This window comes from Salmo salar, chromosome 18 (genome assembly GCF_965601325.2).
Source record: "Salmo salar chromosome 18, fSalSal1, whole genome shotgun sequence".
In the NCBI taxonomy this organism is placed as follows: Eukaryota; Metazoa; Chordata; class Actinopteri; order Salmoniformes; family Salmonidae; genus Salmo; species Salmo salar.
Genome location: NC_138308.1, coordinates 86,468,874 through 86,481,098, shown reverse-complemented (window position 1 = coordinate 86,481,098; position 12,225 = coordinate 86,468,874). Strand labels below are relative to the sequence as shown.

The 12,225-nt window shown below is 45.1% G+C and overlaps 1 protein-coding gene across 3 annotated transcripts; it reads left to right on the top strand.

Annotated features, from left to right (window-relative positions):
- Window positions 1-134: 134 nt before the first annotated feature.
- On the top strand, window positions 135-9,749 carry LOC106577941 (TOX high mobility group box family member 4-B). Of its 3 annotated transcripts, none has more exons than XM_082965256.1 (9): window positions 135-262; window positions 2,110-2,178; window positions 2,508-2,804; window positions 2,993-3,253; window positions 5,056-5,394; window positions 7,180-7,260; window positions 7,592-8,242; window positions 8,372-8,526; window positions 8,690-9,749. In XM_082965256.1, the coding sequence occupies exons 1-9, from the start codon at window positions 257-259 to the stop codon at window positions 8,745-8,747; spliced, it is 1,917 nt and encodes a 638-aa protein (XP_082821382.1). In that variant the 5' UTR covers window positions 135-256; the 3' UTR covers window positions 8,748-9,749. The 3 variants fall into 3 exon arrangements, with proteins under 3 accessions (XP_082821382.1, XP_082821380.1, XP_082821381.1); XM_082965254.1 differs by lacking the exon at window positions 135-262 and adding an exon at window positions 319-1,720; XM_082965255.1 differs by lacking the exon at window positions 135-262 and adding an exon at window positions 323-1,720 and having other exon boundaries at window positions 5,059-5,394.
- The last annotated feature ends 2,476 nt before the right edge of the window (window positions 9,750-12,225 follow it).

The following is a 12,225-nucleotide window of genomic DNA, read 5'->3' as shown; positions in this document are numbered from 1 at the left end:
AAATAACAAATATAATTCTCAATATTATAATTGATCAAATGTAGTTAACAAAAAATACACACTTAACTTGACTCATTTGCATATTTGAAATTTGAGCTCGCGCAACGTCAACGTGCTCACGTCGCTCTGTGGAAATGATGTCACTTCCTCATCTCATCCCGGAAGCCGGTGCCATGTTGTGATTTTTGACGAAAAACTAAAAAATCATCACGGGCGAAGTTCAGAAAAGTGGGACAGAGCACATTTCGGGGTGAGAATGGAGGTAAGAACGAGAGTAGAAAGTTTTCAGTGGGGAATCACTTGTGTGGTCGGCATATCCAACCCTGTACAGGTTGGATCGCACAAGTGTCAACAATATTTGGTTTTCAAACACACAACAATGAACACGCTCAGAAAGCCTGCCATCATTCAGACCTAGCAAGCTAACTAGCTATTAGCCAACTCTTTCCTAGTTTGTCAGCTTTGAGTAGAGAGCTTTAACCTCTGCTTTCTAAAAGTCCCTGAAGATTGAGATTAACTAACTACCTACCTTATATGATCCTTGTGAGAAAGCTTGCTAGTAAACAGGAAGAAGGTGACAACAGGAAAATAATTTCCTCTGCCACTCTGCCTGTCTATTCGAGTTGTTGTCTCTAAAATTATTGCGTGGCAATGGCTGTTTTTCTATGTTATTCTTGACAGTGGGATTTTCCAAAGATGTGAAAGGCAGTTAGTAGTGGTTGTTGTAACAGTTCTTTTAGGTTTTGTCCAGAGAATTAACGGTTAAAGCCTTTAATTTGGTGTGGTCTTCACTAGGCCATTGGGATAAACCATTTGAGAAAAGTGGGAGGGAGTGAAAGTCCATGTTGGATATCAGTTTATTTAACTCAATAATATATTGGTTTGTTTGGCATAATTGAGCCATATGTGCATTTAAAAAAGTACATCGATTGTTACATGATGACAAACCGCTTTGAAATAAATAAACTGCTTTGTAAGCAAAATTCCGATATCCCAGACACCCTCCATTCCCACACTGAAACCCGCCCCCAAGATTATGGCGATTCAAATCCACAATTCTGGTTCCATTGATCAGCCTTGCTCGAGCGCAGAGCAGCTGTGAGAAAGAACCGGACGATCTAAATTCTCAAATGCATCAAGACAAGTCAAACTACGGTCATTTACGGGATTCCATATAGCCTATAATATTAGCCTTATGCTAGCTTGTGAGGTTAAGATAGCTTGAGTTTGTTCTGGTGTAGTAGGTGTATAAATACAGCTATCACAGGATTCGGTACCACCGCCTTGCGTCAGCATAGTAGGATAGCCACGCTAGCTAGTAACGAGACGGGTTATTTTTGGTATGAGTGATCGAGCTCTGGCGTGCACTGAGGGAATTATTTCGCCATATGCATAGCAAACGTCCGCTTCGTTTTATACCTTGTAGTCGCTATGAATCCTGCATATTTCATGTCAGAAATCTGAAGTCTGAGCTGTAGCCATTTTTGATTTATTCTTCATTGTTTGTACATTTCGTGATACTAAAACAGTCAGTGAGTGGTACAGTAGTTTTCGTTTATAGATTTGTTCCGCACGTCATCCAATTGCATTGATTGAATGTCATACGAGGCGCCCTTAGAAAATGGACCTGAATTTTTACTCTGATCTAATGGATGGGACTGGGCAACACGGAGATCCAGAATTCCTGGACCCGGGGTCTTTCAATGGATTTGACAATAAGGTGACCGACAACAAGAGCTGTGTGTGTGTGTGTGTGTGTGTGTGTGTGTGTGTGTGTGTGTGTGCGCGCGCGCGCGCGCTCTATGGAGGCATCTATGACCCCCACAAACACTCAGTCTTATAACCACATATTAAGGCTTGGTTGAATATGTGGTAGGTACAGCACATGTGTAATGTATTGGCTGATGTGGTGAGGTGAGCTGTGGTCATTAGGATGTTTACTATGTGAAAAGTATGCCTAGCTGTGTGTGGTTGTTATACGGTTTGATGAGGTGTTTTTGATGCTATGCATGATGTCATTAACTTTATAAACGGGATGATGATGATGATGCTGCTCATTGTTATGTGGTGATGATGGTTTGACCCATGTGTGTGCGCTTTGTGTTTCAGTTCCCTGGAGGCAGTGACAACTACCTGACCATCAGCGGGGCGAGCCATCCGTTCCTCTCCTCCTCTGAGGTAGCTACTCAAACCTTCCACTTCACTCTCTTTTCTAAACATTCCTTCCCTCTCTTTTTCCTCTCCCCTATCCTGTCTCTCTGTCTACAAATCCTCAAACAATCTGCAGTTATTCACACACCACTAACATACAGTATAGCAGGTGAGGATGTCTCATACTTGACATCGTCTCATACTTACAATGACATACTTCTCCCCGCCCTCTTTCCTCTGTCTCCGCTCCACTCCTTTCCTCCTTACCATCTCCCCCATCCCCTACCCTCTCCCCCATCCCCTACCCTCTCTTCTCCCCCTTCTCATTCCTCTCCATTCTATCCCTCCCCCAACAGACATTCCACACCCCCAGCCTGGGCGATGAGGAGTTTGAGATCCCCCCCATCTCCCTGGATCCGGACCAGGCCCTCACTGTGTCTGATGTAGTGGCCCACTTCGGAGAGCTCTCGGACGGGGAGCGCGGTGGCCTGTCCACCCCCGGGAATGCGGTGGTGGGGGGAGACGACCCGTCCTTTGCCTTGACCTTTGTCAACCCACATTCGGGGTCACAGGGGCTGGAACACCATCTTAGTATGGGGGTCATCAGTCAACCTGGTGGAGGAGGGGCCATGCTGGGGTCTGCTCTGGGGATGGTGAGAACCATTGAGATACATTTCAATGAATTAAGATTATCTGACCAATATGGCCGTCCTGAAGTCACGTTGCCGGAATGCCAATCACTATTCTATTGTTCTGTTTAATTCTATGTGAGGACTACAATATTTTATTTAGCTCGTAATACTCTGCCCTTGTCTGACTATGAACCCCACCTCTTTTCCAGGATCTGGGACACCCCATTGGCTCCCAGTTCAGCAGCTCCTCCCCAATGACCATAGACGTCCCGCTGAGTGACATGGGCCACGGCCTGTTGGGCCACAATCAGCTGACCACCATGGACCAATCAGAGTTCAGCGCACAGCTGGGGCTCAGCCTAGGGGGCGGGGCCATCCTGGCGTGCTCGCAGTCGCCTGACCAACCACTATCGGCCGCTGCTTCACCCGTTGGTTCGCTACAGGATGACGACATGGACGACTTCAGACGGGTCAGTCCTATTGGTCCATCTTTCTGTCATGTCTGTCTATTAGTGGATTAGTCTGTCTGTCGGTCTTGTTTGTTCGTCTCTCTGTTGTAATGTAATTCTCAATGTTGTGTTTACAGTGCATTTAGAAAGTATTCAGACCCCTTGACTTTTTCCACATTGTTACGTTACAGCCTTATTCTAAAATGTATCAAATCAACATACACTATCCCATAATGACAAAGCAAAAACAGGTTTTTAGAAATTTAGCAAAAGTATTCAAAATAAAAAAGATATTACATTTGCGTAAGTATTCAGACCCTTTACTCAGTACTTTGTTGAAGCACCTTTGGCAGAGATTACAGCCTTAAGTCTTCTTGGGTATGACTCTACAAGCTTGGCACACCTGTATTTGGGGAGTTTCTCCCATTCTTCTCTGCAGATCCTCTCAAGATCTGTCAGGTTGGATGTGGATCGTCGCTGCACAGCTATTTTCAGGTCTCTCCAGAGATGTTTGATCAAGTTCATGTCCGGGCTCTGGCTGGGCCACTCGAGGACATTCAGAGACTTGTCCCGAAGCCACTCCTGCGTTGTCTTGGCTGTGTGCTTAGGGTCGTTGTCCTGTTGGAAGGTGAACCTTTGCCCCAGTATGAGGTCCTAAGCAGGTTTTCATCAAGGAACTTTCTGTACTTTTCTCCGTTCATCTTTCCCTTGATCCTGAATTGTCTCCCAGTCCCTGCTACTGAAAAACATCTCGACAGCATGATGCTGCAACCACCATGCTTCGCTGTAGGGATAGTGCCGGGTTTCCTCCAGACGTGATGCTTGGCATTCGGGCCCAATAGTTCAATCTTGGTTTCATCAGACCAGACAATCTTGTTTCTCATGGTCAGAGTCCTTTAGGTGCCTTTTGGCAAGCTCCAAGCGGGCTGTCATGTGCCTTTTATTGAGGAGTGGTTTCTGTCTGGCCACTCTATGTAAAGGCCTGATTGGTTGAGTGCTGCAGAGATGGTTGTCCTTCTGGAAGGTTCTCCCATCTCCTCAGAGGAACTCTAGAGCTCTGTCAGAGTGACCATCAGGTTCTTGGTCACCTCCCTGACCAAGGCCCTTTTCCCTCGATTGCTCAGTTTGGCTGGGCGGCCAGCTCTAAGAAGTCTTGGTGGTTCCATACTTTTTCCATTTAAGAATGATGGAGGCCACTGTGTTCTTGGGTACTTTCAGTGCTGCAGAAATGTTGTTGGTACCCTTGCCAAGTTCTGTGCCTCGTCACAATCCTGTCTTGGAGCTCTACAGACAATTCCTTCGACCTCGTGGCTTGGTTTTGGCTCTGACATGCACTGTCAACTGTGGGACCTTTTTATATAGACAGGTGTGTGTCTTTTCTAAATCATGTCCAATCAATTGAATTTATGACAGGTGGACTCCAATCAAGTTGTAGAAACCTCTCAAGGATGATCAATGGAAACAGGATGCACCTGAGCTCAATTCCAAGTCTCATAGAAAAAGGATCTGAATACTTATGTAAATAAGGTATTTCTGTTTTTATTTCTAATAAATGTTCAACCATTTCTAAAAAAAACAACCTATTTTCGCTTTGTCATTATGGGGTACTGTGTGTATATTGATGAGGACATTTTTATTTATTCAATCCATTTTAGAATAAGGCTTTAACGTAACAAAATGTGGAAAAGGGGAGGGCTCTGAATACTTTTCTGAATCCACTCTATATTCAAGTACTTTGATCAATGTATGGGAAACAGTTTTTCTGTTTTCTCTCTGTATTTCTCGTCTCCCTCTCCCCCTCTCTCTTGCCTATTCTAATTCAGCAGAGCGTGTTGGTGGAGTCCCCTGTCTCTCTCGGCGTCATCTCCCTCGATCCCTCTCTCTCCGATTCCCCCATACCTTCCTCCGCTCCGTCCATCAGCACCCCTCCTACCCTCGTCCGGAGAGGGGGAGCGGTCGGAGGAGGAGGAGGAGGAGGAGGAGGGAAGAAAGGGAAGAGGAGGAAAGACCCCAACGAGCCCCAGAAGCCAGTGTCGGCCTACGCTCTGTTCTTCAGGGACACACAGGCAGCCATTAAGGGACAGAACCCTAACGCCACCTTCGGAGAGGTGTCCAAGATAGTGGCCTCCATGTGGGAAAGTCTGGGGGAGGAGCAGAAACAGGTACACCCATACATTCACGTGCAAACGAACACACGCATGCAGACATTTACACGCGCAAACGCACATGTTCACATTCACTATACAAGCGCATATGTAGATATGAATAATGTATACTGAACAAAAATATAAACGCAACATGTAAAGTGTTGGTTTCATGAGCTGAAATTAAAGATCCCAGAAATGTTCCATACGGACAAAAAGCTTATTTCTCTAAAGTTTTGTGCACAAATTAGTTTTATGCCCGTTAGTGAGCATTTCTATGCCTAGATAATCCATACACCTGACAGGTGTGGCATATCAAGAAGCTGATTAAACAGCATGATCATTACACAGGTGCACCTTGTGCTGTGGACAATAAAAGGCCGGTCTAACGTGCAGTTTTGTCACACAACACAATGCCAATGATGTCTGAAGTTTTGAGGGAGTGTGCAATTGGCAAGCTGACTGCAGGAATGTCCACCAGAGCTGTTGCAAGAGAATTGAATGTTATTTTCTCTACCATAAGCTGACTCCAAAGTGATTTTAGAGAATTTGGCAGTACGTCCAACCGGCCTCACAACCGCACACAACTTGTAACCATGCCAGCACAGGACCTCCACATCTGGCTTCTTCACCTGCACAAACTGTCAGACCCACTCAGGGAAGCTAATCTGCGTGCTCGTCGTCCTCACGACAAAGCCTATTCCCCCTCAGGAGACTGAAAAGATTTGGCATGGGTCCTCAGATCCTCAAAAGGTTCTACAGCTGCACCATCGAGAGCATCCTGACTGGTTGCATCACTGCCTGGTATGTCAACTGTTCGGCCTCTGACCGCAAGGCACTACAGAGGGTAGTGCGTACGGCCCAGTACATCGCTGGGGCCAAGCTTCCTGCCATCCAGGACCTCTATACCAGGCGGTGTCAGAGGAAGGCCCTAAACATTTTCAGACTCCAGCCACCCTAGTCATCGATTGTTCTCTCTACTACCACACGGCAATCGGTACCTGAGCGCCAAGTCTAGGTCCAAGAGGCTTCTTAACAGCTTCTACCCCCAAGTCTAGGTCCAAGAGGCTTCTTAACAGCTTCTACCCCCAAGTCTAGGTCCAAGAGGCTTCTTAACAGCTTCTACCCCCAAGTCTAGGTCCAAGAGGCTTCTTAACAGCTTCTACCCCCAAGTCTAGGTCCAAGAGGCTTCTTAACAGCTTCTACCCCCAAGTCTAGGTCCAAGAGGCTTCTTAACAGCTTCTACCCCCAAGTCTAGGTCCAAGAGGCTTCTTAACAGCTTCTACCCCCAAGCCATAAGACTCCTGAACATCTAATCAAATGGCTATCCAGACTATTTGCATTGTCCACCCACCCCCTTTTTTTTCCTGCTGCTACTCTCTGTTTATTATCTATGCATAGTCACTTTAACTCTACCTATATGTACATATTAGCTCGACTAACCTGTTCTCCTGCACATTGACTCTGTACCGGTAACCCCTGTATATAGCCTCAGTATTGTTATTTTACTGCTGTGCTTTAATTATGATTATTTAAGAACATTGACTCATCTATTTTTACTGAACACTTATTTTTCTTAACTGCATTGTTGTTAAGGGCTTGTAAGTATTTCACTGTAAGGTCTACACCTGTTGTATTCGGGGCATGTGACAAATACTATTAGTATTTATAGTATTTCAATTGACTTATATGAACTGTAACTCAGTTAAAATCTTCAAAATTGTTGCATTTATATTTTTGTTGAGTTTAATATCATCGGGTTCACACATTCTCTCATGATATCCCTGTATGTATTCTTCTCAGGTGTACAAGAGGAAGACTGAGGCAGCGAAGACGGAGTATCTCAAGGCTCTGGCAGCCTACAGAGATAATAGACTTCCTGAGGTGAGACAAGACTAGTGTTCCTAGAGAATACTATTCAGTTGTACTGTGTGTCTGCTTAGGTTTATTACGATGGCCAGCCTTTGTCAACGGGGTGCAGGTAGCCTAGCAGTTTAGAGCGTTGGGCAAGTAAACGCTGGTTCACATCCCGAGCCATCTAGGTGAAAAACTGTTGAGGTACCGTTGAGCAGGCACTTAACCCTAATTGCTCCTTTAATTCGCTCTGGATAAAAGCATCTGTTAAATGAATAAAATGTAATGTGTAAACTAAATGTCCACTTTTACCTCTACCCCTCTAACTTCAAACTCCTTTCTCCTCCTCCTCTCTATCCAGCCGACCATAGAGCTTCTGGACACTGCTCTGTCGCCTCCCTCTCCTCCCTCTCCTCCTTCCCCCGCGCCTCTCCCCACCCCCGTCGCCCCCCATCCCCGCTCCACTCGTTCCTCCGCCCCCCACCTGGCCCCCGAGGAGAACACCATTACCAACATCTGCACCTCCAACATCATCCTAACAGGTGGAGATCTCCCTCAGGTCACCACCCGTTCCCGTACAGGGGCGCACAAACCGCCCGTGCCGGCCCCAAGCCCCCCCACCGTCACCAAAATCATCATCAAGCAACAGAAGTCTCCCTCAGGGGTGGTGTCCAGTAGTACGGTATCGTCGTCCCGTCAGCCACCGCCACTCCAACAGATGCAGAACACCCCTCCTCCCCCCCGTCTCCAGCAGATGGTACATGCCCAGGCTCCTCCGCCACTGCAGGCCAAACCAAGAGGCGGGGGTGCCGGCGGTGCCACAGCACCACCCCCCCTGCAGATCAAGATGGTCCATTCCTCAGATTTGGACTCTCCAATTATTGTGACTGCTGCGGGGGGGTTAGCTGCGTCGGGTGGGTTCAATCCGAACTCGGGGGAGGTGGTACAGTCCTCTGCCATAGTAATGGCCTGTTCAACGGAGGCTGAGGACGGGGCTGAAGGAGAGGAAGGGGTAAGATGCTTCCTAGATATGATGTCATAATATATGCTTGGTAATATGCCTGCTAATTCTATAAATCTGATATTTGCCACTCAAACCCCCCCCCCCATCTCTTCTTCTCTCCCCCTCCCACCATCTTAGATGCAGGTAGAGTTGAATGTGTCTTCAGGGCCAGTTGTGACCCAGACCTCCAGCCCTAACCTGTGTGTCAGAGCCGGCTGCACCAAACCAGCTGTCGAGAACAAGGACTGGGACAGGGAGTACTGCAGCAACGAGTGTGTGGCCACACACTGCAGGTACGGACGGATGTATACGTACACACACACTGACATTACCACGTGAAACGCTTGGGAGTCAAGATAGATCATGTTCTTCCCAAAGAATGGAAAATGTCGATAAAATTTCTGCTCCCAATTGTGATTTTAAAAATTGGTGTTGATCTATTGACTATCTCTATAGGGATGTATTCATGGCCTGGTGTGCGATCCGAGGGCAGAACTCCACCTCCGTCACGTAAGGAATGGACAGAAGAGAGGAGTGAGAGAAGATTATCATGATATAGACATGATAGAGGGAGGACTAGGAAGGAGAGAAGAGGAGTGTGGACTGGACAATGGACATGGTGGAGGGAGGAGATGGAAGGAGAATAGATTTGGTTTTTATTCATAGCAGACTTTGTCCTCTAAGAAGAATCAAGTGGAAGACCAATACTCCTGTGATGTTAAATTATGAAGTTTAAATAATGAGAGTATTTTATATGAAATGTTTTTAATCATTTTAAAATGTTGGTGAAATGTAATATAACGCTGCAGGGTACTATTGGGATGTCTTGCTTTTCATAGCTTGGACGTTAGAGTTGGATAAAGGGCACACCATCTAAAATTGGCCTTGTGTCAAATGCTCCGAATCTGTGGCTAAGATCAGGAGTTTCTTTTTCCTGATCACGTGACACAAAGAAATACTCGGCCACGATGACCATATTCTTCTTGGCTAGGTCACGTGATCAGGAGAAACTCCTGTCCCTATCCATCAGCCAATGAGAAGAAGGCATGTTTATTTCACGTGTGCGTCCTCTTGTCCGACTTCTGTTGAAACAGAGATCACGGTATCAATGTTGTCCATGTTATCAATGTTGCCTGCGACTTAAAATCAGTCTCACCCTCAGCCCTAGTGGGAAATTCCCTTCAGTCTAATCGTTAAGACCATTGGTTTCCCAAGCAGACCTGGTTTCAGATCCCACCGTGACATACAAACCTCTGGGCTGCGTTCAAGAGTGTGAAAAATGTTGAACGTTGCTGATAGACAGGCCATGTATAGAACTGACATGATTCCTTTCTCTAGTACATGACAGAGAAGCATGTCTGTTTACATGTTGTATTTCTATCAGAACGGTTGTTCCACACTGAACATGATTGCCATTGAATGGGAAGGTTTCACGTATGCATATTACGAACATTCAGGATTACAGTTTGTTTTTGAAAAACCATCATGTTGGTGAAATAAAACTGTAGGAAAAATATATTTGAAAGAAAATACATAGTCATTTAAGTAACGCACAAAACAACACTAAACCAGCTTTTACTTTGACACTACATGACCAAAAGCATGTGGACACCTGCTTGAACATCTCATTCCAATATCATGTGCATTAATATGGAGGTGGTCCCCCCCTTTGCTGCTAATGTTCGAACATTGCTGCGGGGACTTGCTTCCATTCAGCCACAAGAGCATTAGTGAGGTCGGGTGCTGATGTTCGGCGATTAGGCATGTCTCACAGTTGTCGTTCAAATTCCTCCCAAAGGTGTTCGTTGGGGTTGAGGTCAGGGCTCTGTGCAGGCCAGTCAAGTTCTTACACACCGATCTTGACAAACCATTTCTGTATGTACTTCGCTTTGTGCACAGGTGCATTGTCATTCTGAAACAGGAAAGGGCCTTCCCCAAACTGTTGCCACAAAGTTAGAAGCACAGAATCTTCTAGAATGTCATTGTATGTTGTAGTGTTAAGATTTCCCTTCACTGGAACTAAGGGGCCTAGCCTGACTCATGAAAAACAGCCCCAGACCATTATTCCTCCTCCACCAAACTTTACAGTTGGCACTATGCATTGGGGCAGGTAGCGTTCTCCTGGCATCTGCCAAACCCAGATTAGTCCGTCGGACTGCCAGATGGTGAAGCGTGAGTCATCACTCCAGAGAACACGTTTCCACTGCTCCAGAGTCCAATGGTGGCGAGCTTTACAACACTCCAGCCGGCGCTTGGCATTGCGCATGGTAATCTTAGGCTTGTGTGCGGCTGCTCGGCCTTGGAAACCCATTTCATGAAGCTCATGACAAGCAGTAATTGCAGTAATTGTGCTGATGTTGCTTCCAGCGGCTGTTTGGGACTTGGTAGTGAGTGTTGCAACCGAGGACAGGTGATTTTTACACGTTACATGCTTCAGCACTCTGCGGTCCCCTTCTGTGAGCTTGTGTGGCTTACCACTTCACGGCTGAGCCGTTGTTGCTCCTATACGTTTTCACTTCATGATAATAGCACTTACAGTTGACTGGGGCAGCTCTAGCAGGGCAGAAATTTGACGAACTGACTTGTTGGAAAGGTGGCATCCTATGACGGTGCCACGTTGAAAGTCACTGAGCTCTTCAGTAAGGCCATTCTACTGCCAATGTCTGTCTATGGAGATTGCATGGCTGTCAGCAATGGGTGTGGCTGAAATAGCCAAACTCAATAATTGTAAAGTGGTGTCCACATACTTTTGTGTGTATATATGGTGTGTTTCTGGAGAGGAAAGGGAAAATATATATTTTTAAATGTTTTAGTGTCTCGGAGTAGGAATGCTGATTTAGGATCAGGCCCCCCATCATATGTGATCGTGTTAATTTGGATCTAAAAGGCTAAACTAATCCTAGATCAGCACTTCTACTCAGATGCTTTATGAAGACTGCAAATAAATAAATTAGTATTTTAACCGTAGAAATGTAATTACGAGAAAGGACATCCCCATTCACTAGTGTAACTATAAAGGGAATTCTCATTTAATATAAATTCTATTCAATAGTAATTATATTGATATGGTTTTACCACATGCATCCATAGATTTACTTGGCATTGCATTAGTGAAAGGGAAATTATGGGTTGTGAATTATCACTTGTTGTCATCTACATTATGCATGTGGAACAAAAATGACATATGTTAATGTATATAAAAAACACAATGGAAATTAATGAAAAGGTAATTTTTTGAAAATAGTTTTAACTAATGATCATAAATGTTTTATGGAAAAATAATGCTTTATGTATCATTAGGTAAGATTTGTGTGTGTTTTGGTTTATATCCCTAGAAGGTAAAAATAAGAAAAAAAGTTGCAGAAAATTCAATTAAGTAATCTAGATTATGATTTTTATCACCATGATAAATCACTTTTTGCAAGAGCTATCCTTGCACATCCCATTTCAGCGGCAAGGAGAAGAGGTTTCTCTTCGTTTGTTTCCAGCGTGACGTGACAGCAATTTCGAATTCTGGAGGTGGCGGGAAAATATGCAGTGGCGGGAAAAAAGCGCATGGTCACAGCCACGATCCGACGGAGGCGGGTTTTCAGATGTACCTTGGGAGGCGCTGTCGAGCAATGTAAAACAAATAAATGATACACTATGTGTAACAACACAAGAGTACTGTCTTTGGTAACAATATGCATGAAATACCCACAATAGAAACCCCCATCAAACGATTTTATACACTGATATTAAAATTAACATGTACGTTAAATAAAGATAGAAATCAAGTCATGGGTCAAGAGAAAAACAAGCAAACCACGTGTGGCATATAAATTAGTCCACCAGCATTATATAAACACGTGGCGCTATTTTATCAAAATAATGTGGTTGCCATTATAGAGGCGAGTGTGGTAATTGACCTATCAAACATGTAAAGTGCCCGACAAACTGTACGAACGGGGAGGGAGGGGGAAACTGAGAAGGGGGAAGGGTATTCATTATTT